The sequence below is a fragment of the Protopterus annectens genome, chromosome 9.part0 (genome assembly GCF_019279795.1).
Source record: "Protopterus annectens isolate FY-2018-M chromosome 9.part0, PAN1.0, whole genome shotgun sequence".
NCBI classification, from domain to species: Eukaryota; Metazoa; Chordata; order Ceratodontiformes; family Protopteridae; genus Protopterus; species Protopterus annectens.
Window position 1 is genome coordinate 1118538078 of NC_056743.1, and position 27497 is coordinate 1118565574.

A 27497-nucleotide genomic window follows, 5' to 3' on the forward strand; every position below is an offset into this window, starting at 1 on the left:
CCCTAATTCCTTCAACTTCACCTTAGTACTGCAGATCAAGTTTGCCCCATTAGAATTATTTATAACAATAATACTATATTCAATGTCAGACATTAGTAGACAGGCATTAAGTAGGACTGGAAAGCAGTATGTTAGGACTGCTCACAGACAGGTTACAGCTGAAAACTACCTGTTCACTAGAAAGCCATCTGCTTCAATTTGGAAGGGGGAAGGAGGAAGGGAGGTTGAACCAGATGAAAATCAGAGAACAGAGATCTGGTGTTATGGTAATTGCATAACTCTTGTATCCAATATTTTCTATTTTCATCTGATTCAACATGTTGGACAGATTCCCAAACAGTTCTACCTGGGTGATATCAGGGAAGGATATTCCGGAGACATAACTTGGCATCTGTGTTGTCCAATTTCATTATTTCTCACTTCTGGTTTGTAGGGTCTGACCTCGGATCTGATCCGGCCAAACTTCACAAGACTATGATCTGAGAACTCAAGCTCCTCCCTCTCCCATAATCCCCCTCTTCTTTCAAACCCCACAGAGTTTGCTGCTAGATAGGATATCTCAGACCAAAAACTGGTCTAAACACTATCAGGAGCTCAGACTGGAGACAGTTTCTGCTTCCTCTAAAAAGTCTCTAAGTTCAGGGATGACGGAGGGAGGGTGTGAGGAACAATGAAACTGGACAACATAGATGCTAAAGTTATGGTAAGTACATAACTTCTGAATCTGATGCTCATTATTCCTCACTTTTGGGTCAGAATCCACAGCTACATATTTTCCCTGGGTGGCCTTATGGAAGGATGTTCCTGAGCACCATAGAGCCAAAGGATGCTCTGCCTCTAGAAATAATGTCCAGCTTATAGTGAGACACAAAGGTATGATGTTTTGACCAAGTAGCTGCTGCACAAATCTCAATAGAAACTTTGGCCAAAAAAAGTGTACAATGTGGCCACAGACATAGCTGAATGCACTGTGAATGCAGCAGCTGCATTCCTTGTGCTGAATAAATTGTAGCAATTCAGTCTGTAATCCATTTGGAAATAGAAACCTTTGAAACTGCTTGGCCTAACTTATTAGAAGAGAAGGACAAAGACAGGTGGTCAGTTTTCCTAAAGGTTTTATGTGTAAATAGAAACATAGCTGCCTATGCACATCAAGAAGGTGACGTGTATATTCCCCTATTTTCAAATGATTTGGAAAGACTACTGGCAGCTGGATAGATTGATATTTGACTCTGTAGCTACCCTGGGCATGAAAGAAGTGTTAGCTCTCAAAGACACCCTGTCCTTATGAAAGATAATGTATGGAAGTTTTGAAGAAAGGACTTGGAGCTCGGATACTCATCTTGCGGAAGCCATAGCCGCAAGGAAGGCCATTTTCCAAGACAAAAATTTTACATTGCAACAGTCAGCAGGTTTGAAAGGCTTTGAGTCGGACCCTGAAGAACCACAGTCAGGTCCCAAGGTGGTGATGGACTTTAATTGGAGGCTTAAATAGAAACACTCCTTTCATAAATGCCTTACACAACCTGGACATAAAAAAAAGATTCCTTTCCTACATGAAAATTTTGGATTGCTGCCAACTGCAGTTTAATGGTGAAAAAACTAGCTCCTTCCTGAAACAACAAAGACAAACAGCAGAATGTCTGTCACAGAGGCTGAAAAGGGATCAAGATTCAGCTTGGAAGCCCAGACTGAAAATCTTTTCCACTTACTGTTATAAGGCTTCTGAGAAGCAAAGATAATCTCTCACTAGTGACTTCCTCAGAATCATTGGAAGTGGAGAAACCAAGCAGTTAGTTGCAGGGACCAAAGGACTGGGTATCTGAAGACCCCATGGATGGGAGATTATATCCAGAGAGGGCTCCAGTATCTAGAGCAGATATCTGAGGCGAGACCACAGGAAGGGAAATCACACCTGCCGAGGTCAAAAAGGATCAATGAGAACTGGTGAACTCTTCATCCTGCTGGCTTTCTGCAAGACTTTTGGAATAACTGGAGTGAGAGGATATGCATACAGGAGACCCGGAGGCCAAGCATGGACCACAGCCATCCCTCGGGGCCTCCCCATCTGGGGGGGGGGGGATCACAGCAAGTACTTGCTGCACTTGTTGTTCAAGGGGGAGGTTAATAGGTCGCAACAAGGCTGACCCCAACAAAAGAAGATACGATTTGCTACCAACTGATTTAGGGATCATTTGTGAGGACTCAGAATTGACCTGCTGAGTCTGTTCGTCAAGACGTTGACCTCCCTGGGAATATGCATTGCAAGGAGAAAGTGGTTGGAAGAGATCGCACATTCCCACACTCTCATGGCCTCTCTGCACAACAGCTATGAACGGGTTCCCCCTTGTTTGTTGAAGTACCAGACCACTGACATGTTTGTGTGGACTGCAATTCTCCCCAGAGAAAGGTAGTCTTGAAAGTCTTGCAATGTCAGGACCACCACCCTCATCTTCAGAACATTTACATGCAAATTGGTCTCTACAGGGGACCACAAGCCATGGACTGTTCTCTGAAAATGCCATCACCCACCCCATCATGGAAGTTTCCATGGTCACCATAACTGAGGGAGGAGAGAGTGATAAGGGTCTGCCCAGAAGTAGATTCTCCAATGTGAGTCACTACTGGAGGTATTTTCTGTAAATGGATGTCAACCTGATTAGCATTGACAATAGGTGATAAAGGATGGACCACTGAACTGATGGGGTTCACTGCTGAATCCTCATAATACCTTGCCAAGGGAACAAGTAAAATTGCTGCTGACATGGATCCCAGTGCCCTCAAAATTAAACACGCTGGAGGGGTGGAGTGGTCTAGAATTGCTTGAACCTGCTGTCTCAGCGTACTAACTTCTGTGAGGGGGTAATACCGCTATCTCTGTGACAGTGTTGAACAGCATTCTGATGAACTCCAAATTTTGAGCGAGTCAAATTTAATTATTGAATGTTGACCGTTATACCCAAGACACTGAAGACCTGCAGAAGATTGTCCTTCGCCTGCAATAGTCGATACCTTGTGGGTGCAGTAAGGAGCCAATCGTCCAGGTATGGAAAAGTACAGTTGTGTACACTTACCATAAATGTAGATGTTAGATTGTATTCACTGTTGACGTCATTACATTTGGGTTATCTGCTTGCAGGTAGCCCTCAGTCGGCCTGATTAACAAAGTCTTGGGTCCTGCATAGGTTGCTGTCCCTTCTTCCATGACGTCAGGGGTATAAAACATGCAGCAGATGCCATTACATCAGTTTTTCTTGCCCAAGATGTCAGGTGCCCCCCTAATGGGAAGTAATTAAATATAAAAATACAATGATATACCTCCAACAAAAAAAGCAAATTCACTAAAAAGCTTTTAAGCATAAAGGAAAGTAGAGGTATAGCCAAAAGAAGTTAGGGGGCTGGAGGGAGGGTAACCAGGACTGCAACAGTGAATACACTCTAACATCTACATTTATGTTTGTACACAACTGTATTATGTTCGTTGTGTTTCACTGTTGCAGTCATTACATTTGGGTAGATTCCCAAAGCTACGGTTGGAAGGAGGAATTTAGATAGCATTAGGACCAGCTATAAGGCCCTGCAAGACTGCAGTGGCGAAGCCAGCTCTGGATTTAGAGAAAAATTGGCAAATGATCATGCTTGGTGAAAGTATGCACAGAACTCGAGGTAGCAGCTTCTAGGATGTCCCTGGTAGGGACGCCTCTGAGAAAGGCTGTAGAGGTAGATGCAGCCCTGGTGGAGTGAGGTCTTATCCCCAGTGGGTTAGGTTTTCCATGGTGCTTATAGCCGAAATGAATGCAATGGCCTATCCATTTAGAAATGGTTTGCTTTGAAATAGCCTTCCCCTCTGCCCCTGCAGCAAATGCCACCAGCAGTTCAGATTTCCTTTGAGGTTTAGTCCTGTCCAAGTAGAATCTAAGTTGTCTGTGCACATCTAAGGAATGCAGTACCCATTCCCCTTTGTTCTGTGATTTGGGAAAGAAGGTTGGCAAATGAATGGACTGATTAAGAGCCACACTGGATACCACCTTGGGCATGAAGGAGGGGTTGGTTCTGAGGGACACCCTATCCGCATGAAAGATGATGAAAGGCTCCACTGCAATAAGGGCCTGTAATTCAGATACCCTTCTTGCTGAAGTGATTGCTAAAAGGAAAGCTGTTTTCCAAGAAAGACATTTTAAGTCTGCAGTAGCAGCTGGCTTGAAAGGAGGTAGAGTGAGTTTTTCCAAAACAAAGTTATGGTCCCAGGCTGAGGTTGGAGCTCTCCGGGGTGGTCTCAAACTTTTGGCCCCTCTGAGGAACTGCTTGAGCAGTGGATGAGAGAAGAGTGGAGGTTCTGTGTTATTATGAGCTGAAATGGCTGAGGCATGAATTTTGATGGAGGAAAAAGACAGCATATACATTTTTGGATGTTATTCTCTGCTGCTGATCAGCTTAAATATTGCTTTTCAGGGGATAGTAAGTTATTTAGATCACATTTTGTGACTAACAGACATAGGATCTGATTGCCATACACTATATTAGAAGTGGATTACACACTGACCTTGTGCATTTTTATGTTTAGGATAACGATTCTTCATGACCGTTTGGCATAATTGAAATTGTTTTGACACATTAGAAAACAAGGAAACGTGCACACGTGTTTTCTAAGCTCATCACCTGTGTACAGGTTTTCTATTAGGGATTAGTCTATGGTTACCATTTTCTTGTCTTGGATACAGGGCCTTGTTTCTGTTTACAGGGTCAAGCACTCTCAATTCCATTTAACTTGTATATTTTGTTCAGAGCAAGTTTACAAAAGTGGCCTCTGTTTTGGATGATTCATTGGTTAAGTTTGGGTAAAATTGTCTTGTGTTCTTTTTTGGAACTAACAGTTCCATTGCATTGTTATTGTTCGGTTTCATTTAGCGAACGTTTGGCATTTCTCTGTGACTCAAATAGTGTTTGCATAACTACTCATTGTATCAGATTATCAGGTTTAACCAAGGGGTATAGTTCCCAGCACCTTTGACAGTTTGCACAGGATATGTCATATAGTTTTTAGTTTTGGCATTTTTACATCACAGTTGACAGAGTCTTTTAGATTGATTACAGCAAACTAGCAACTTATAGTCATGGATCTTAAGCTGCTCCAAGGGCTTTGTGTGGACAAGGATGACATCCATGTATTTGGAATTAAACCTAGTAATGATGGCTCTAAGGAGAATAGCCAGATGGATCCAGTTGACAGTTGTAATTTGTTATTCACTCAGCTTGGCAAGAAGGTCAAAACTTTACGCACTAATATTTGGCATTTAAAGCTTTTTGAAGCTTATCAAAATCAAAACATAGATTCATAGGTAGGTACTAGGCTATTGGCCCTAAGGCCTATATAAGCCTAGCCAAAGGTACCCTGGCTTTTGCCACCCAAGAAAATTATCTTCCTGTGCCACTGTCGAGCAGAGCCACAGAAGTGATCCCCGGGGTGAATTTCCTATCTCCCATCCAATCAAGATTTTTCTTGAACAGTGCTAATGAGGAGCTTTGTTTGACATAGATAGGTAGTTTGTTCCAGAGTATGGGAAGTCTCTGGGACAGGAATCTATCCCTCCAGCATGTTCTGTTTATTGTGGTGACGAGGTTTAGGTCCCTAGAGCGTGTAGCTTGTAGGGATTGGGATTTCTTTAAGTGGAGCATGTCTAAAAGCTCTGGGTTTGACATAGCTTTGTGTGTTAGGCAGAGATCGCCTCTGAGTAGGCGATATGCAACGGAGTAAAGCTGCAGTTTTTTTTAGACAGTCTGCATAGGGCATCTCTTTGAGGCCAGTAATCCTCTTTGTGAGGTATTTCTGTGGCCTTTCCAGTTGTTGTAGATGTCTTGTGAGGTACATACTAAAAGGGGCATTGTACTCTATAATGGGTTTAATGAGTGACTAATAGAGGGGAACGATTACCTCTTTTTTCCTGGATGAGAAACCTTTTGTGATGAGGTGTGCCACATAGGATTTCCTGACTACTATGGTGATGTGATTATAAAAGGAGAGACTACTGTCCACCTGTGTCCCAAGGTCTCATCACACTTTTGGTGTTAAGTAGACTATCACCTATGTGGTACTTCATGGGTACTGAGTTTTTACCAAAAGGAATGACAATGCACTTTTTGGCACTGAGCTTGAGGCCATGGCTTTGACACCAGGCATCTGTCTCAGCAAGGCCCTTTTGTAGGATGTCCACATCTTTTGGAGTTTTGATTATGGCTCCTAGTTTGCAGTCATCTGTGAACTTCGTTAGCCAAAGACCCTCTGTGTTGGCCTGTACTTCAGAGAAGTAGATACCACAACAGGAGAGGACCCAGGACTGAACCCTGTGGTACTCCACTTGTCACTGGTCTGAAGCTGGACTTGGAGTCTGCTACTTTCACAGTGTGGGTTCTGTCAGTGAGCCAGTTGGCAACCCATCTTGTGACATAGGGATTTATACCTAGTTTAGTGAGTTTATCTATAATTCCAGAGTGGGGGATGGTGTCAAAAGCCTTGGCGAGATCTAGATAGGCTGTGTGAACCACCTTACCCTCATCTTCGGCTTTGGTGACTGCTTCAAAGAAGTCTATCAGGTTTAGGAGACATGATCTGCCTTTTACAAACCCGAACTGTGTGGGGTCCTGAGTTTGGAGATTACCAATGTCATTGTTTATAAGTTCCATGATGATATGCTCCATAGCCTTGCAGACCAGGCTCGTTAGGCTAATTGGGCAGTAGTTTCTGGGGTCTGTGGTGGCTCCCCCTTTGTGGAGTGGGATAACTGTCACTGTGCGCCATTCAGTACATGGTACTTAGGTGGGGTGCCAGTTCGTTCTGTAGTTCATGTAGAACACAGCCTGGGATGCCGTCAGGTCCCATGGATGCTGTGTTCTTGGCTTTGGATAGTGTGTTTTTTTACCTGTGCAGCCGTGATTACAGGAACTTTGCATTCTTCTGGTATAGAGATGGGCCCTTTAGGGGATGACAGAGGGGTAAAGTTAGCACTGAACCTATCTGCCAGGATGTTGGCAATATCCGTTGGTTCTGTATATTTAGTGCCATTCTGCTGTAACTCAGAGAAGATCTGAGTGTTGCCATTGAGATTCTTGACATAGCTATAGAATGCTTTGTGGTTGTCTTTAGGGTCAGTGGTGATTTTGTTTTCATAACTAGCTTTGGAGGATTTTATGAGGGATCTCAGCTTCTTACTGAAGCTGACCAGGGAGTTTCTCCAATCATGGGATTTTATTCTTTTTGCAACACTTTCTTCTGTTGTAGAGTTTGTTTATGGCAGGGGACCACCAGATTGGCTTCCTTTTTTTGGAGGATAGCATCTTTGTTCTGTTAGGGATTGCACGATCCATGCACTCATGTAAGTGCTTATAAAGTGCATTTGTGTAGGATTCAGCAGTCATACCTCTATTGTCCGTCAGCATGGGTGTCGTGAAGTTTGCCACTTCTGTCTTAAGAAGCGTGAAGTTGGCTTTGGAGAAATATTTTACTGTGGTTTCCCTGGTGGGGGGTGGGGTGGATGTCTAGGGTGATTAGCTTATGGTCGGATCTGACCGAGGAACTGACCTCTGGTGTGGAGCACTGGTTGCCCATGTTGGCAATACCCAGGTCTAGGATATTGCTGCCCCTGGTGGGGGTGTGGATAAGCTGATCCATGGCATTGGAATTTATGAATTCCAGAAAACGTTGAGCACAAGAGTTGGTACACGAGTAATTTTCCCAGTTAATGGTAGGGTAGTTGAAATCGCCCATTATTAGGGTGTTAGGTTGTACCCTAATATTTTCCAGTGTATTAAGAAATGAGGAGTGGGAATCCTGGGGCATGGTGGGGGATCTGTAGCAAGATACAATTTGGATTGCGGTCTTGCCCAGAGTTAGTTGCACTTGGATAATCTTGGATGCATTATGCTGAGCAACTAGCCTGGAGGTGTGGATATCCTTAATGAATATGGACACGCCTCCGTCTTTAGTGTTTCGGTCCAGGTTAGGTGGCCGAAAGGTGTGGTATGAATTATAGCCTGGTAATGCAGGGGTAATCTCTGGAGCCTTGAACCAGGTCTCTGTCACTGCACAGATGTCGATGTTCTCCATTTTAAGGAGTGCCTCGAGAGAGTGCATTTTGAGGTTTAGACTTCTAGCATTGAGTAGCAATACCCTCAGATTCTTCTTGCCTGTACCTGTTAGGGTGGTGAATTTGTCATTTGAACCTTGCCTAAAAAAGGCACTATAGGGGTGGCTAGAGCCTTAGCCAGTATCCGGAATCCCAGGGGCGACAGGTGCAAGCCATCTCTGGCAAAGCATCGTGGCTTGTCGATCATGTCATCCCAGGCAGACAGATACTCACCCCGAGGGGCTTAAGGACCAAACTACAACCACTAGTTATTAAGCCGTATGACATATTAAGGGATTGGAATCTGGCTCGGCAACAGGCCTCCATGTCTTTTGTTAATATTTTAGCTTCTTATTATGAAAGAACTATTCAGGTCAACATTTATGATGTTCAAAAAATATGTGAGGAATTGGAAAAAATATGAGGATCAAACTAATTTTAAGGACAATCTGAGCAGACTGTCAAAGAAACTGATTAATTTTGAAAATATTTTGAAAGACAAGAAATTACATAAGTTTTCCAGGGATATGGAGGACTATGAAAGAGGCAGGCCATTTGAGTCACACAGAAGTGTTAGGTTTGCTGAGGGAACGAAAAACACTACTCAAATACGCAAAAAAAGACAGATCTATATTGAAAAAAAGGTACATTACATACCACAACCTCGGGGGAGGAATCCTCCACTACTGACACCGAATCCACATATATAAGTGATTCCCCTGATTCCAAGAGGGGCTGTGGTCCTGAATACCCTTTAGGGGTAGAAGGCACAGGGGGGGACACAAACATAGGGGTAAAAACCATAGAGGATCTTTTTCAATCGATAGTGAAATAAATCCTGAATGTTCAAATGTGCATAACATTTCTAAACATGTTTTAACATCTGCAGATGAAACATTGCTAAATAAAGGTCTTGGTTTTATCCCTGTTTTTTTGTGGATGAAAGCATTTTTGTATCTGACATATTAGCTTTTTGTAGAAAGATTAATCTTAAAATTGTTTTTCGGCCAACAGGATCAATCTCAAAGATCTACTGAATGTAGATTTCGTAAATCTAACTTCAGTCCACCCATGGACAAACATGTTGCCATTTTTCAACAAGCTGTAATTAAGGATTTGCATTTCCATCTAGGCTCCCTCAACATTATCAGACATAATTTAACCAAGATAGAACAAAAGGCTCTTACGGATCTCAGGGCTAACACTGACATTTCCATTCTTCCAGCGGATAAGGGTGGGGCAGTGGCGGTCATGGACTCCAGTTATTACTGGGCTGAGGGAAGTAGACAATTGTCTAACCCCTAGCATTATATGAACATGCCCACAGACCCAACTCCAAACTTCAAAAAGGAAATTGACAATTTTTTACAGTAAGCAGTTGAGGAGGGAATTATCAGTGTCAAAACCAAACAATTAATAGTCAATGATCCTGGAAAACAATATTTGTACTTGCTGCCCAAAATTCATAAATCTTTAAATACACCACCAGGCAGACCTATTGTTTCAGGCATAGGCTCCTTCACAGAGCCCTTGTCGGCATTTTTGACCAAATATTTGAAACCACTTTTACCATACATCAGAGCCAGACTAAAGGACACTACTGAATTCTTACAAATTGTTTCCGAGTCTCAATTGGAACTGCACTGGTTGATATGCACCTTGGATGTCAAATCACTCTACACCAGTATCCCACACTGGACGGGACTAACAGCATTAGAATTTTGGTTAAACAAGATCAATATCTATAGTCCGGGGTTCAACACATTGCTCATCTGCATGGCCGAGCATGTTCTTACCAAAAATGTCTTCTATTTTCAACATCAGTGCTACTGGCAAATTCAAGGTACAGCAATGGGGGTATCTTTTGCCCCAATATATGCTGATCTATACATGGGATATGCGGAGGAACATATCATATATAATGAACTACACAATTTGTATTTGCCTGACAGACATATGGAGACGGTATCTGGACGACTGTTGGCTTGTATGGAGAGGGGGCAGTGAATATCTGGAGGAATTCATTGAATATCTTAATGGAAACAAATGGGGGGTTGAATTTACTGTGAGTCATCACCCTAATGAGATCCACTTTCTGGATATTCACCTACAGCGCCAAGCAGACAACACGCTACGCACTACTGTTTACTGGAAATATCCACAATACAACAGCCTGCTACACGCCACCAGTCTCCACACCAAACATACCATTAACATTCCAAAATCTCAGTTCCTGCATTTGAAGAGAATTTGCTCCTCACAGCAGGATCTCATACATTCCCATCATGATTTAGCAAATAGATTTTTAGCTAGGAGATATGGTAAACAGAATGTTAACTTAGCAATGCAATGGGCCAAAAAACAATCCAGGGGCACCTTATTAGAATATAAACACCACCCCAGGAAAGATAACAAGGACTCCTTGAGGTTGGTCACTACATTTGGTAGAAATACTGCACATCTCGTTGATGTCATTGATAAACATTGGAATATCTTGAAGACAAATGCACAATTAGATGACATCTTGGGGGATAAATCCCTATTTTCTTATAGGTGAGGAAAAACTTTGGGTTCCCATTTTTCTCACTACAAAAAAATTATGCATCAGGATGCAATATATCACCAAACCACTCTTACAGGGGGGAAATTGGTGGGTTCTTATCCTTGTGGACATTGTACATTTTGTAAACATGTTTTCAAAACCAAAACTTTTACCAGCAAAAATACTGGACAACTGTACAACATCAACTGCTTCGCCAGCTGTGGAACAGACTGGGTTATATATTTGGCCACTTGCACTTGTCAAGCTTTTTATGTTGGCCAAACTTCTAGACAACTCAGATTTCGAATGTCAGAACATTTAGGGGACATTAGGAATGCCAGAGCCACCAACGCTCTCTACAGACATTCACTGATTCTCCACAGAGCAAAATTTTCTTTTACAGTCATTGACAAAATATCAGGTAATAGATACTTTAAAACAGGGTGGCATAACATATTAAACATGAAGGAAAGGAAATGGATTGTAAAACTGGGTGGTCTCTTTCCACCGGGATTAAATGATAAATTAGAACATTTTCCCTTCACATCATGTGTTGGATACCACCAGGTTAGATTAAATACATGGTGCATAGTGCATCATAATTTTCTAACAATTAATTACTTACTGTATTTTCTAATCACTAGTATAGGTGCCTTATAAGTTCCATCAACATTTTATTTGGTTGAATATATATTTTTTGTGCCTATGTTTTGGTATCATTATAACTTTGTTTTATTCTCAACAGGAAATGATGTCATGGATATTTAATTGGATCAGGTATATATTGCAGGGTTTGAACTGCTACCTGTGATGTACCACTGATGAAAGCTTTATGCTGAAACCGGTCTGGTTCCAATAAATATGGATGCTTCATTCTACCAAGGTGCTGGCTTTTTTTGTTCATGGAAATAGACAGGCGTTTGAGAAGCATCTCAGTTAAGCATTGTAAAATCTGAGGTAAAATGGGCGCTGCTGTGCTCATCCCTTGAGATTGGTTCCAGGCACAGAATCTTTTCCATTTTCTAGTACTAGGCCTCCTTGCCTCTAAAATTATATCCATCACAGGTTTACTGAGGGATGATAAAGGAGAGATTAGATAATTAGCCAGGCTGCTAGGTTCAGTGTTAGAAGCTGAGGGTGCAGAATCTGGTTCTCCTGCTGAGACAACAGGGAAGGTGTCTGAGGTAGGTGCCATGGGGATAAGCTGTGACATACTGCACAGGAGGGGGTACCAGTGTTGGCGTGGCCAGTCTGGAGCAATCAAAATCATCCTTGGTTTGTCCTGTTTGATTTTTAATAGTACTTTGGAGAACAGAGGTGGGGGGGGGGCATAGACTAATAGGTTTTTCCAGCTGAAGGACAGAGCAGCCACTTTCTAGGCTTGTTTGTGGGGAGTCCTTGTGCAAAATTATTCCAATTGGTAGTTCGGGGGAGAGGCAAACAGGTCTATATCTGGGCTCCCCCATTTGCTTGTCAACATGTTGAAAATCCTTGGTTCCAGTTTCCACTAGCGTGGGTCCATGAGGTTTCTGCTTTGTCTGCCAGTGTATGTAATTTTCCTGTCAGGAATTGAGCTTGTCGGTGCACTTGGTAGTTCAAGGCTGTGTTCCACAATGCCATGGCTAGTCTGCAGAGGAGGTAAGAATATGTACACCCCTGCTTATGTACCACATAACAGTGGTGTTGTCCGTTTTTACCATTAGTTGATCTGGAAGAATGTAGTCCTTTAATGCTGTTACAGCATTCTGTATAACTAACATTTCTTTTTGATTGATATGCAGGTGCATTTGACTTGGGTTCCATTTGACCTGAATGCACTTCCCTGCCAGGTGAGCCCCACATGCATAGTCTGATGCATCAGTTGTTAGGGTGTGGGTGGCAGGGGGTGGTGTGAAAGGTAATCCCTTGTTTTGGTGGCAGGCCTCTGCCACCAAAGGAACTCTAGGCATAGGCAAGGTATGATAGGAATCATTGCTTCTCAATCCTAAGAATGTTGACACCATAGGCTTTTTAGATACCACTGTAGTTTCCTCATATGCAGTCTTGCATTTGGAATCAGAAGAATGCAGGAGGCCATGAACCCCAAGGCTTGCAGTATTTGTCTTGCAGATAGCAGGATTTTTGTGGCCACTTGTTTGAAGTAGGTTGTCAAATGAATTTTTCTCTGGCGTGAGGAAGGCCATCTGGGAAGTTGTATTCAAGCTTGCTCCCAGGAATATAATTTGTTGACAGGGTACCAGATATGATTTCTTTTTGTTTATGGTGTACCCTAGACAAGTTAGCACCCTTTGTACAAAGGCCAGATGATTCAAAAGTATGTTCTGGCTTTCTGCCTGAATTAGACAATCGTCCAGGTATGGGTGTATTTGAATATTTCTTTGCCTGCAAAATGTAATAACTGGAGCTAGGCACTTTGTGAATACCCTGGGCACAGTAGATAAGCCAAAGGGCAATGCACAGAACTGATAGTGAACGTAGCCTGCTTTGAAGCGTAGTTATCTTCTGCAAGATTCCCCGATTGGGATGTGCAGGTATGCTTCTTTTAAATCTAGTGTTGCAAACCAGGCATCTTTGCCAAGCACAGGAAGCAACTGGTGAAGAGTCAGCATCTTCAATTTTGGAATCTCCAAAAAGGTGTTTAGAGTAGACAAGTCCAGGATAGGATGCCATGAATTGTCCTTTCTGGGTACCAGGAAAAGTCTTGAGTATAAACCTTGTCCCTTTTCCTCTTCTGGTACCAACTGAATAGCCCCCATGCTTAAGAGAGAAAGTACTTGTTTTTGGGCCTCTGCCCACTGAATTGGGGGTAGGTCTGGCCACCCACTTGGTGTTGGCAACGTGTGCAAGTGAAATCTGTATCCCTGGGACACTATATTTAAAACCCATTTGTCCTGGGTAATGAGTTCCCAGTTCTTTGCATGAAAAGCAATCTTTCCCCCTAAAGGGGGGGGGGGGGTCAGTTGATAAGTGCTTGGAAATTTTAAAAGGAAGTCATTGAGACAGTTTACCATGGGGGGGGGGGTCTTATTACTCCCAGATTTGGAAGTGGAGGCCTCCCACTGCTTAGTCCTGTGCGTACCCTGGGCCTGCAGCCTGGGAGCTCTGCTGGATCTTGGTTTGGACTGGAGGTCTGGAAGTGGCAGGAAAGGACCAATTCTTGGAAGTCCAATGCCTACTAAATCTTGTAGGCTGTACTTGTAAAAAAATCTTTAACAGTGTGCATAGATTTAGCTTTTTCTTCCATCTTTTTAAGAACATCTTCTGCCTTGTTGCCAAACAGGCGGTCCTGGTTTAGGGGAGCATCCAGTAATTCTGCTTTAACATGATCTAGTAGGGATTGCTCCTTAAGCCAAGCATGCCTTCTAAGTACAGACCCAGTTACAGCAGGCCTGCAAGATGCCTCGAGTCAAAACCACATTGCAAAGTATGTTTTCCAACCTGTTCAGCTGAATGCAATAAATCCTGTAAATCCTTATTTTCGGCACAATCAGGAAACATCATTTTCTGTTTAAGAAATCCAATAATATGCTGCTGATACTTCAACATATGAAACTGGCAGTTTAAGGCCCTAATTGCCAAAGTTGCAGAAGTGTATACCTTCTTACCCCATCTATCCAATGCCATGGAGTGTCTATCAGAGGGGGTAGGATTTTTGGCAGTAGTAGCTTTAATGCCCTTGGGCCCCTGTGAAATGGTCTCAGGATCTGCAGTACGATTTTTGAAAAGGAACTTGAGAGTCAGGGACCCTGTAATATCCATCAGGTTTCTTGGGAGCAGGAGGTAGAGAGTCAGGGGCCAAGCTAGATTTTGCAAATGCATCAACAACAATGTCTAGTACAGGAGGTATGGCTAAAGGCCTGCACTGGGGCAGGAGTAAGAAATCCCTAAGTCTCTTTTTAGAATCAGAGAAATTCTGACTTTCCCAACGAAAATGCTCCCTGAGAGTATGCAAGGTTTCACCAAAAGGAAATCCTCTGGGGAGGAGCAGGGGGAATGGAGTCCTCAGCATCAGAATTCTCATAGGTAGATAAAGGTAAATCCTGGTCATCAGAGGAAATAGAAAATTCAGAATCCTGGTCGGAAGTATCATAAACATACTCAGTCCTAGGTCTCTTAGAGGGGGAAGGCTGGCTTCTCCTGATTAAAGTAATAAGGTCTTCAGCCATTCTTATCTGTTTTTTAGGCATAGAGACCTGACCATGCGGTCTGGGCATCAGTTTTTTAGGCATGGTTCGAGATTTAGGCCTTGAAGAAGAAGATGGCATTGGTTTAATATGCAAGTCAATAGGCCTGAATACATCCTCAGAAGCAGAAGCTCCGGACCCATCCAAGGTACAGACATCTGCAGGTTCCACAGTTGAAGCATCTTGCGGCATACTGGACTCCGAACGGGTCTCAGTAGAGGCCTGCGAATCAGAAGTAGCTGGTATCAGGGGCTGCGAAAGCACCTCACTGAGTACTGACGACTGGCTTAAGAGAAGCATCAGCAGCTTTGGACCTAGGTAGCCTGTCTTTGTGTTTTTTCGGAATGTCGGTAGTCGGATGGCTGACCGAAGACATATCAGGATAATTGAACTGAGCACCAATATATTTAGAAGCGTAAATATACAGACAACGGATAGTTCATGGTTAAGGCAAAAAACAGACAGCGAGGTACGTCGTGGTCTGGGCCTAGGCAAGGAATACAGTACAAATGAAAATCTTTAGGAGGTATTTGCTTTCCACAAGTAAAGCAATTATGTACTTTTACTGACATCGGTTAAGAGCAAGAAAGTTTCGCCAATGGGGTACTTAGCTTTTAGTTGAAGACTTTGGTTCCGAAACTCAAAAATGAAAACTTCAGGAGTCGGCCAATCGGCACTTGCGAACTGCTTCTGCTTCGGGCACTGCACGGCGAGAAAGACTGATGTAATGGCATCAGCTGCATGTTTTGTACTCCTGACGACCTGACGTCATGGAAGAAGGGACAACAAACCGACGCAGGACCCAAGACTTTGTTAATCAGGCCAACTGAGGGCTACCTGCAGGCAGATAACCTAAATGTAATGACTGCAACAGTGAAACATGAAGATCACCGCCTGGAATCTTGGCATTCTCAAGTGAGCCACAACCAATGCTATGCATATGGTAAACATCGGGGGGGGGGGGGGCTGTGGTGAGTCCAAAGGGCAGGACTCTGAAATAGTAATGACTAGCCCTCAGTCAGAAGCTCAAGTGTCTCCTTGATGGTCTAATTTTGATATGAAAGTACACGTCCTTGAGTTCTACAGAGCACATCCACTGTTCCTTGTGCAGAAGCAATAATATGGACTCAACAGTAACCATCCAGAACTTAGACTTCTGAACATTCAGAATCAATTTGCTCAGATCCAGAAGTGGATGCAAGTCCCCAGTCTTCTTTGGCACCAAAAAGAAGCACGAGTAAGTTTTGGTTCCTCTCTTTGGTTTGGACGTGTTGGACGGCTCTTTTTTGTAGATTTTGAACTTCTATTAGAGTTGGTCCCCTTGACTGGGTGGATAGTTGAGGAGACTGCTCCTAAATTTGGGAGGAGGAAGGGAAAAGGGAATGAAATATCCCCTAGACATTATGTTTAGCACCCAGCGATCATTCATTTGCCCAGGCATCCAGGTGCAACAAAAGAAGGGCCCGACTGCCTCCAGGGCAGAGCAGTCAGGGAAACGCTTCAGGAGCACTTCTAGAGCTAGTCATTGAATGATTCTCTGAAGCCCTGATTTTGTGGGCCCCCCCCCCCCGCCTCCATGGCAGCACCTTTCATTGAATTGTCTTCCCCTGCCTCTCAAAGAATCATCTTGCGAGCCCTGGGAGGATTCTTGAGACTTTCGGAACCAGTTTTTTACTTCCCTGCTGGTTCCTGGAAAACGACCCCTAAGGAGTAGCAAACTTGATACTGACTGCCAAATTCTTACCCTCCTGCTCGATGTGGGCGAGTCTCCTTGAACGATGGTCCAAACAGTGAGAAACCATTGAATGGGAAGAGTTAGTAAAAGATGCCTTGAAGCATTCCACAATCCCGCACAGCCTCATCCAGATGTGCCTCCTTACGACAATGCCTGTTTCGGCTGTTCAAGAGATCCCTTCCACTGTGTTGGAAATTAACCTAATCGAGGAATTAGCTATAGAAGAAAGTTGTCAGTTGAGGAGACACCTTCTTGAGGTCCTCCTCAGACGTCCTCTCAGAGATTTGGCCAGCTTTCACATATATATATATATATATATATATATATATATATAATTTTTTTTTTTTTTACAGGAACTACTGCAGTGACTAGCTAAGATGAACTGAACTGTAAAAGCAGAAGGTGCCAAAGGGGTGAAAATTCAATGACACAACCCCCCCCACCGAAACCTTTAACTGCAAATAGACAGGAGGGAAGGCAAAGAATTCATCTAACTTCTACTTAAGAGGAAAAGTAGAACAACAAAGTCAAGAAATAGAAAAAAAATCCCACTTATCTACCAAAAGTCACTTAACAGCTACAGACCACGTTCTGAGGGGTTTGAAAGAAGAGAGGGATTATCTCAAGGCCTGGCTCATAGTCTTGTAAAGTTTGGTCGGATCAGATTCGAGGTTGGATCCTACAACCCAGTAGTGAGGAATAATGAAACGGACATCAAATCTCACAGGAACAATTTCTGGATTAACACAAATAACCTTGCTCAAACAATGCGCACACCCACCAGTGGTTCAAACATACTAGACCTGGTACTCACCAATATAGGAGAGCACTGCACCCTCCCCCCAGTGTTGCATCCTCACTGGTGAGGTCAGATCACAAAGCTGTCTCCTCTGAAATTGGGGAAAAAAACAACAACTCTGCAACCTCAGCAAACCCTGTAACACTTAGGAACTATTCCAAAGCAAATTACATCCTATTAAGTGATAGTTTGCCAAAATTCAATGCCCCTCCCAAATGAGTTCACACCAGCCTATGCAGAAATGTTCAGAGAGACCCTATACACCCAAGTAAATGAGTGCATAGAGGTTGCTGTACCTACTTGAGGTAAGACAAAAAAAACTCTAAAATTAAACCACACTAGTGGAAACCTAACCTTAATAGGGTATATAATAAAAGGAAAAAAGCCATGGCTAAAATCAGGAACAGCAACACACAATAATAGGCGTGCTCGAATTAAACTAGATGGGAAACAGAGGACTAAGTCCAGCAAGGCCAATTACATTGCCAAGATAGCCTCATTGGCTAAAGTCAACCACAAGGTCTTCTACTATGTCCGAAACCTCAAAAGCAGCATATACAAAAGTGTGCCGAACTTGCAGTCGATAGTGACACCTTCAATGAGCAAAGCAACACAGTAAATTTGCTGGGTGGAAAATTCAGCTCAAACTTCACCTTCTCACTCACCACCTACCTCCTCCCATGAAATACCTATTAGCATACCCCCCCCCAAACTATTAACAGGGAGCAGATCCTGGCTGCGTTTCCCAAGCCAAAAAGCACAGCTTCAATGAGCCCAGACAATATCCCTACAGGTCTCCTAAATAACTTAAAACATCACCTATCAGGACCACTTAAGCCATTTTTCAACTACAGCCTCAAAATGGGCTTTGTATTACAAGAATGGAGGACTGCAACATTTATCCCGCCTCACAAGAGTGGAATATCAACTGACCCCAGAAACTAAAGACTTATTTGACTAGTCTAATGCAGTGACATGGAATAAATTATCATGGAAATGAGCAAAGACATAGGCAAACCTCAGACACTGGATCCAACCCAGTTTGGCTCTGTCAAGGGAAGGTCATGCTTACTAAACCTGGTGGATTTCTTTGAGAAGTTCACCAAGGCAATGGATAAGGGGAAAGTGGTGCATAATGCCTGTCTAGACCTGGTTAAGATATTTGATTAAATATCCTACTCTGGTAAAGTTAAACTCATGGAACTGGGCATAAATCCCTACATAATTTGCTTGATTGCCAGCTGGCTAAAAAACAGGCCACAGGAAATCAGGACTGGTGATACCACCTCCACCAGGAGGCCAGTGACCAGTGGGGTACATCAGGGCTCTGTACTGGGACTGCTCCTATTTGGCATCTACTACTTAGAGGTAAAGGCTAATGTCAAGGGCTTTTGGCTGACTAAATTCACAGAGCACTGCAAAATGAAAGCTAGCCCAGATTCCCCCATGACACAAATATCTTACAACAGAGTTTAACACAGACAAATGACTGCTGCCACAGTCATGGACAAACTCAAAGCAAAGAAATGCATTTAAATGCATTATGAGAAAATTGCTAAGCAGGCTAATTACTCCATCAGTAAGATAACCCCCCAAAGAGTTGAGCTGGTAGGCAGGGATCATGTGTAGACAGTAATCTGGCCTTTGACCAACATGTGGCCAAGACAGTAAGAAAATCCTTCTATGCCACCAAACGTATAAATAAGGGTATAGCATCTAGGTCCAAGCAAGTCATAGTGCCACTTTACTTGGCCCTTATCAGACCCATCATTGAGTATACTGCTCCCTTTGGCATGTATCTGACCAGACAGATGCAACAGTTGAAACACCCACAAATGTCCCTTACCAGGAGAATCTAGGGTATAAACACCATCATATATGGATTACTTTAAAGCCCATCTCTATACTCTGCCTCTTACAAGTTGCAGACAGGCTATATGCCTGGCATACAAGTCATCCTCAGATCCAGCTATGATGAAACCTTTGCACATCCGCAAAATGAAGATGGTCAGAACCACTAGATCCAAGGATTTAAATTTTGCTTGTGACATAAGACATGTTGGCAAGACAGATACATGTCTCATAGGATCCCCATGCTCTGGAAAGTACAGTTGTGTACCTACCATAAATGTAGATGTTCGAGTGTATTCACTGTTGCAGTCGTTACACTTGGGTTATCCTGCTGGCAGGCTACCCGTAGTCGGCCTGAATTCCAAAGTCCTGGTCCAGCGTCGGTTGCTGTCGCCTCTTCCCTGACATCAGTGACCCAGGGGTATATAAGATGCAGCCAACGCCATTTTCTTCAGTTTTTCTTGCCACAGATGTCAGGTGCCCCCAAGAAAGGTAGGCAATACATATTGCTTATAAAAAAACACACTAAAATAAACAATACCTTCATCTACAAGCAAATATACCACATAGGTTGTATTAGGTTAGAGAAGTATAGATAAGTCCCAGCAAAGAAAGGGGAATGGTGGGTGGGTAACCAGGACTGCAACAGTGAATACACTCTAACATCTACATTTATGGTAGGTACACAACTGTACTATGTTCATCGTGTTTCACTGTTGCAGTCATTACACTTGGGTTGAATCCCAAAGCTGAGGTTGGGCGGCTGGGTCTAAATAGGATTAGACGTGGCTATGAGGCCCTGCAGAACTGCAGTGGCAAAGCCTGCTTTGGATTTAGAGTAAAGAGGTAAGTGATAGTGCTTGGTAAAAGTGTGCACTGAACTCCCAAGTTGCAGCCTCCAAAATGTCCGTGGTTGGTACTCCTCTGAGAAAGGCTGCTGATGTGGCTGCTGCCCTGGTAGAATGTGGCCTAATATTCTTAGGCACTGATTTGCCAGGCTGTGCATAGCAGAAACAAATGCAGTGTCCTCTCCATTTTGAAATAGTCTGCTTTGAAATAGCCTTTCCTTGTGATCCTGCAGCATATGCCACAAAAAGTTGCTCAGTCTTTCTGAAAGCTTTTGTTTTGTCCAAGTAGAAGCACAGCTGCCTGTGCATGTCCAAAGAGTGCAGAAGACTCTCCCTTTTATTCTGGGGATTTGGATAAAAAGTTGGCAAATGAATGGTTTTGTTAAGAGCCACACTGGATACTACCTTTGGCATAAATGTTGGGTTTGTCCTTAGAGAAACCCTGTCTGGATGGAAAATGATAAAAGGCTCCACTGCCATTAATGCCTGTAACTCAGACTCTTCTTGCTGAAGTTACTGCTAGGAGCAGAGCAGTTTTCCATAAGGATTTTATCTCTGCTATATTGGCTGGCTCAAAAGGATGCAGTGTGAGCTTTTCCAAGACAAGTTGAGGTCCCATGTAGGTATCAGTGCTCCCCTTGGGGGTCTTATGTTTTTGGCCCCTCTGAGGTACTGTCTTAGCAGTGGATGTGAGAAAATAGGAGGTTCCATATTGTAATGAGCTGAAATGGCAGAGGCATGGATCTTAATTGATGAGAAGGATAGGCCTTTGTCCAGCATCTCAGTTACGTATTGTAAAATCTGAGGAATATTTGGAACAAGCGGTTCAAGTCCTTGTGCCTGGCTCCAAGCACAGAATCTCTTCCATTTTTCTGCATACGATTTCCTGGTGCTGGGCCTCCTGGCTTCCAAATGACATCCATAACTGCTTTAGAGAGAGGTGTGTTCTGAGTGGTTAAATTATTTGCCATGCAGCCAGATTTAAGGTTCTGAGTTGGCTGTGCAGGATCCGATTGTTTTGTTGGGTCAGAAGATGAGGAATTTGAGGTAAAGTCCAGGCTGGGCCTTGAGACAAGTTCTTTAGGATTGGGCACCAGTGCTGGTGTGGCCAGTCTGGGGCAATCAGAATCATTTCTGGCTTCTCTTGTCTGACTATTAGGAGTACCTTGGGGAGGAGAGGCAGTGGGGGAAAGGCATAAACTGTTAGGGTTTTCCAGCTGAATGATAGAGCATCCACCTTCCATGCTTGAGAGTAATAGGTCCTTGTGCAGAATCTCTGTAGTTGGCAGTTGTGAGGGGAGGCAAATAGATCTATGTCTGGGCGTCCCCATTTCCTTGTTATCATGCTGAAGACTTGTGGATCTAGTTTCCACTCGTGAGGGTCCATGAGGTTTCTGCTTAGTTCGTCTGCCAGAGTATTTTTCTTTCCTAGCAGGAATTGTGCCTGCAGATGTACTTGATAGGTCAGTGCTGTGTTCCACAAAGTCATGGCTTGCCTGCAGAGGGGGTAGGAATGTGTGCCCTCTTGCTTGTTTATGTACCACATGACTGTAGTATTGTCCGTCTTTAGCAATAGTTGTCCTGGATGTAGTAGATCCTTGAAGGCTGTCAGGGCATTCTGTACAGCTAGCATCTCTTTTTGATTGATATGAAGATGCATTTGGTCTGCGGACCACGTGCCCTGAATATATTTTCCCGCCATGTGTGCCCCCCAGGCATAATCTGATGCATCTGTTAGTGTCTGCCTGGCTGTGGGTAAAGTGAAAGGCTGTCCCTTGTTGTGGTAACAGGCTAGTGCCCACCATCGAAACTCTTGTTGCAGGCAGGGAATGAGAGTAATTATGGTTTCCAGGCTGTGGCAAATCTTGTGTCCAAACACTTTTTAGATGCCATTGTAGCTTCCTCATATGCAGTCTTGCATATGGAATTAGCAGGATGCAGGATGCCATGAAGCCCAAAGCCTGCAGAATTTTTCTTGCAGGTAGCTGGGTCTTTGTTGCCATCATTTGGAAGTAATGAGTCAGTTGCCTTTGTTTGTCTAGCGTGAGATAAGCCATCTGGGCAGTTGTATTTAAGCTTGCACCCAGAAATATTATCTCTTGAGAGGGCACTAGTTTTGATTTCTTTTCATTTACTGTTTATCCTAGGCAAATTAATATTTTTGCAAACACCAGATGCTTTAGTAGAATGTCATTGCTCTCTGCTTGAATAAGGCAGTCGTCCAAGTAGGGATATATTTGAATTCCTTTTTGTCTGCAAAATGCAATTACTGGTGCCAGGCATTTTGTGAAGACCCTGGGTGCAGTAGATAAGCCAAAGGGCAGTGCAGAGAATTGATAATGCATTGAACCAGCTGTGAATCTGAGGTATCTTCTGCAAGACTGTCTGATTGGGACATGCAGGTATGCCTCTGAGGACCAAAGTAACTAGCCAAGCCTTCTTGCCCAGCATGGGTAGAAGTTGCTGCAGTGTTAACATTTTGAATTTTGGAACATCCAAGAAAGTATTTAGAGTAGACAGGTCCAGTATTGGTCTCCAGGCTTTGTCCTTTCTGGGTACCAAGAAAAGTCTTGAGTAAAATCCTTGCCCCTGCACTTGCTGTGGTACTTTTTGAATAGCCCTCATGTCCATGAGAGCAGAAATTTGCTTTTGTGCCTCTGCCCATGGATTGTGTGGCAGGTATGGCATACCTTTTGGCCTTGGGAGGTTGTGAAAGTGGAACCTGTAACCCTGAGAAACAATATCCAGTACCCATTTGTCCTGGGTGATCATGTGCCAATTTTGTGAGGAAAGTGCTAGTTTTCCCCCTAAGGGTGCTGCCAAAAGGTAAGTGCTTGGCATTGGTAGTGGAAAGTCATTGGGACGGTTTCCTATAAGGTTGTGATTTGTCTTCTCCGCCTTTGGAGGGTGAAGCACCCCATTGTTTAGGTCTGTATGAGCCTTGGGGCTGAGATCTGCCTCTTGGGCGTCTGTATCTGCCTCTTTGTGGCCTGTCTGACACTGGAAAGGACCAATTTTTAGAAGGCCAGTTCCTGCTAAATCTGGGTGGCTGAACCTGTAAGAAATCCTTTACTGTCTGCATTGATTTTGCTTTACCCTCCATTTTCTTTAACACCTCTTCTGAATTAACACCAAACAAAGTATCATGCTGTAATGGAGCATCCAATAATTTTGCTTTAACATGATCAGGTAAACTCTGTTCTTTTAACCAAGCATGCCTTCAAATGACAGAACCTGTAACTGCGGCTCTGCAAGAAGCCTCTAATGAATCAAAACCACATTGCAAAGTATGCTTTCCCACTTGTTCAGCTGCATGCAATAAATCCTGCATTTCCTTGTTTTCAGGACATTCAGAGCTTGTAAGCATTTTCTGTTTTAGCAGAGACATTAGGTATTGTTGATATTTAAGCATGTGAAACTGGCAGTTTAAAGCCCTTACAGTTAAAGTAGCAGAGGTGTACACCTTTTTCCATCTGTCCAGTGCTCTAGAATCCCTATCAGAAGGAAAAGGGTTTTTTGCAGTGGAAGCCTTGACCCCTTTGGGACCCTGAGAAATTGTTTCTGGATCATCAGCAGGGTTTTTATAAAGAAATTTATGTGAAGCTGGACCCCTGTAGTACCTATATGGCTTAACTGGTGCAGGGGGTAAAGAATCAGGAGACAAATTGGATTCAAAGAATCAGGAGACAAACTGGATTCAGAAAATACATCAACAATATCTAGCACAGGAGGGATAGCAAAAGGCCTGTGCTGAGGCAATGAAAGAAAGTCACTGAGCCTTTTCTTGGATTCTGAATAATCCTGGCTCTCCCAGTGGAAATGCTCCCTCATGGTGTGCAGAGTTTCCCCAAAAAGAGTAATCCTCAGGTGGAGGGGCTGAAGGGATAGATTCTTCAGCATCAGAGTCCTCATAGGGAGGAAGAGAACAGCCCTGATCTGAAGAGAAATCAGAGGAAGAGAACAGCCCTGATCTGAAGAGGAATCAGAGGAAGAGAACAGCCCTGATCTGACGAAGAATCAGAGGAAACAGAAACCTGGCCAGAGGAGTCATAGTCATTATCTTGCCTAGGCCTTTTATCAGGAGGGGGATAGGAACCCCTGATCAAAGTAATTAGGTCCTCGGCCATTTTAAGCATCTGTTTCTTTGGCATGGATGACTGTCCAGAAGAATGCTGCACTTGTTTCTTTGTCTTTAAAGCTGTTTTAGACTTTGCCTTGGCTGCTGAAGTGGTCTTGATAGTAAGCTGTGTAGGTCTGAAAACACTCTCAGAAGCAGATGCCTGCTCAGCAGCTCCAGACCAATCTGAGGGAATAGTTTCCGTAGGCCCAATACCTTGAGTTTCCAGAGGCCTAGTTGTCTTCACGTGGGAGTCTGAGGTGGCCTGTGGCTCTGAGGTAGCGGGTGTCAGGGGCTGCAAAAGCACCTCACTGAGAACCGGCGACTGGCCTAGAAGAGGCTTCGTCTGTTTTGGACCTCAGATGCCTGTCCTTTTCTTTGTCCTTGCGCTTTTTATGAACTCCGGTAGTCGGTTGTTCCGACGGCATTATATAGTTAAACCTTCGGCCAAAGTAATGTAAAGCAAAATCGAACCGACGCTTAGTGCGTTGGTTGAATCTAGCACAAAACCGACAACTAGCAAAGTTGTGGTCAGGGCCTAGGCAAGGAATACAGTAAGAATGAAAACCCTTATGAGGTATTTGCTTCCCACAAGAAATACAATTGTTAACTTTTACTGACATCGGTCTGGAGCAAGAAAACGTTTCCCCAACGGGGTACTTAGCTTTATTGAAGACTTCGGATCTGAAATTCAATTTCGAAAATCTCAGGAGTCGGCCGACCGGCACTTGCGAACTGCTTTTGCTTCGGGCACCGCGCGGCAAGAAAGACTGAAGAAAATGGCATCGGCTGCATCTTATATACCCCTGGCGCACTGACGTCAGGGAAGAGGCGACAGCAACCAACGCCAGACCAGGACTTTGGAATTCAGGCCAACTGCGGGTAGCCTGCTAGCAGGATAACCCAAATGTAATGACTGCAACAGTGAAACACGATGAACATCAGGATCCCCATCCATGTGGAGCAGAGTCCATTCATAACCTTTTTAAACATAATCTTGACCAAAGGATGGGAAATCAGAAATTAACCCCAGGTCTAGACTCCATGTCTCAGACAGAGGCAGACAGCACTGCTCAAATTAACACCGTTCACAAATTCTAGAAACTTCCTAACATATCACCTCTTAATAAATGTCCACGATACATTGGGACACAATTGGGTTAGGTTGCACACCTAGGCTTATTAAAGGCCCTCATGTTTGTTAGACTAGTATACACTTATGAACATACTAATAATCCTAAATTGTTGACCACACAGTCCTTAATGCACCAAAACTACCGTGAATGCGCAAACTACCACTACAGTTACCTACAACTGCCACAACATGCATCTTCACAATAAACACCAAATTACAATAGGCAGACTACCTAAAATTTACACAATGAAAACATAAGCCCTAAGCAAATAACCTCTTCCATCACATGCTTCATGTACTATCTGCACGCAAATGATTTAGCTTAAACATAGCACAACACTGAAACAAAGTAATCTTTCAAACAGAACCATCACACACTATTCTAACTACTTTTGTCACCTCTTGCACCACACCAAGTACACTACAGACTACTCACAAACAGCAACTACAGCAATAACATGCACACAATACACTAACTTTTTACATGGCAGCAATCCCCTTCACTCCCCACACCAAAATAAAATCACACACTTAAAAATAGCACTCCTGCATACCCTTTTAATGGATTTTCACACTATAAGTCAGTGCACACTGTGTTCTGTACAGTTACAACTTCTCAAAAGGCTCATTTATAATGACTATGTCACTCACACCCTTCTAAATAAATGGTGCACATTGCCCCATACCTGTGCACATTAACTCTGTACACTTCATCACATTTGACAACTGCACTGTTGGCATGCCTTAAGCAATGAGCCGACCCATTAATATCACATCGCATAATGGAAAAGGATGACACCCATCTCAACATACTAACATCTGGAAAATTAACAATAAGAGAAAAAAAAAAGACCATCTTGCCTAGCACCAAGGGATACATTTTCTTGTTTACAAATTTTCATCCATAAAAGGTTACATTAAATTACTGCTGTTGCACTTTATTCATTACAACATAAATACTTCTCTTGCAAACCAAATTGAACAAATATCTAATCACTACAGAAAGAAGTGCAACGAAGTTGCAAAACATGACGTATGTGGTAACCCACACTTTAGAATAGTGCCAACATTCGTTACCACAGGAAACCCAGGAGTGCGTGGAAAGTTCAGGAGACAATGCTAGAGGGAAACAATTGAGTTAAATTAAAATAAAATGGTAGGGAACATGTAGTGATATTCTTTAGAGGAAAAAACTATAAGATGGTGGAACCCCCACCTTTTTTGGGGGGGAAGGGTGCTTCCTACTGTGCCTGCTTCTTTTCCAATACTTTCTAGAGCACACAATGAGGGCAGACAATGAGATACTTCACAAGCATATGACTAATGGCTTTGGAATAAATTTACATATATGTGACATTTGATGACAATGGGATCGACTCACATTCTCACTAAAAATCCCTTTACGTTAGGAAACGGCTTATGATCTCAAGCTATCACTACTAACAGCAACCAATCATGGCATGTTTTGCAGGAAAACAATCTATTAGAAGACTGTTGGCAGAATTTGTGCGGTAATGAACTTAAGAGATGTACATTATACCTGTGAGTCCATCCATTATCCAAGGCGACAGGTGCAACTTTGGCTGGATGACTGATTACTGGAAAAAAAAAATCAATTAGTTTAGTTCATACAGGATTAAAACATACTTCCATGTACTAGCTTAGATGCAAACCTCACCAAACTCATGCAGCTAACAGTTAACCACATCTGAAGCATGGCTAGCATGGAGATTGACACACAGACTACATATAGCCAGTTACGCGAGTACCATCTACAATAAACCTTGGTCAGAAATTTACTTCATGAGAGTAAGTACTTAAAAATACAAACATGTTTAGCTACAAAGATTGGGAGGTTGCTAACAATTTTTAGTTTCTGTAGTTATGTACAGCAATCATTACTAGCTTATCTAAAGCCACTTGATACATATACTGCTTTTTCATGCGTCATCAGGGAGATAGAATTTCTGTTATCTTATAGAATATTTCTGAATCATAGCATATGAATTAAGATAACAGAAATTCTGTTTACTAAATACAGTCCTCATTTACCAACAGTTTCATATAAGCTATTGTTCCAAACACCATTTAATTTTTCCACCTTGGTCTTGCATAGAGTTAGATACACTGCTCAACACTTAAGGTCTTCCTTCCCCAGGAAAAGTG

The 27497-nt window shown here is 43.1% G+C and overlaps 1 protein-coding gene across 1 annotated transcript in view; it reads right to left on the bottom strand.

Annotated features, from left to right (window-relative positions):
• The window catches only part of LOC122810625, a 1334722-nt gene that overhangs the window by 23491 nt on the left and 1283734 nt on the right, over positions 1-27497 (bottom strand). The window contains exon 9 of the mRNA XM_044082201.1: positions 26872-26929. Within this exon, the coding sequence (XP_043938136.1) occupies positions 26872-26929 (58 nt within the window). The remainder of the gene's footprint in view (positions 1-26871; positions 26930-27497) is intronic.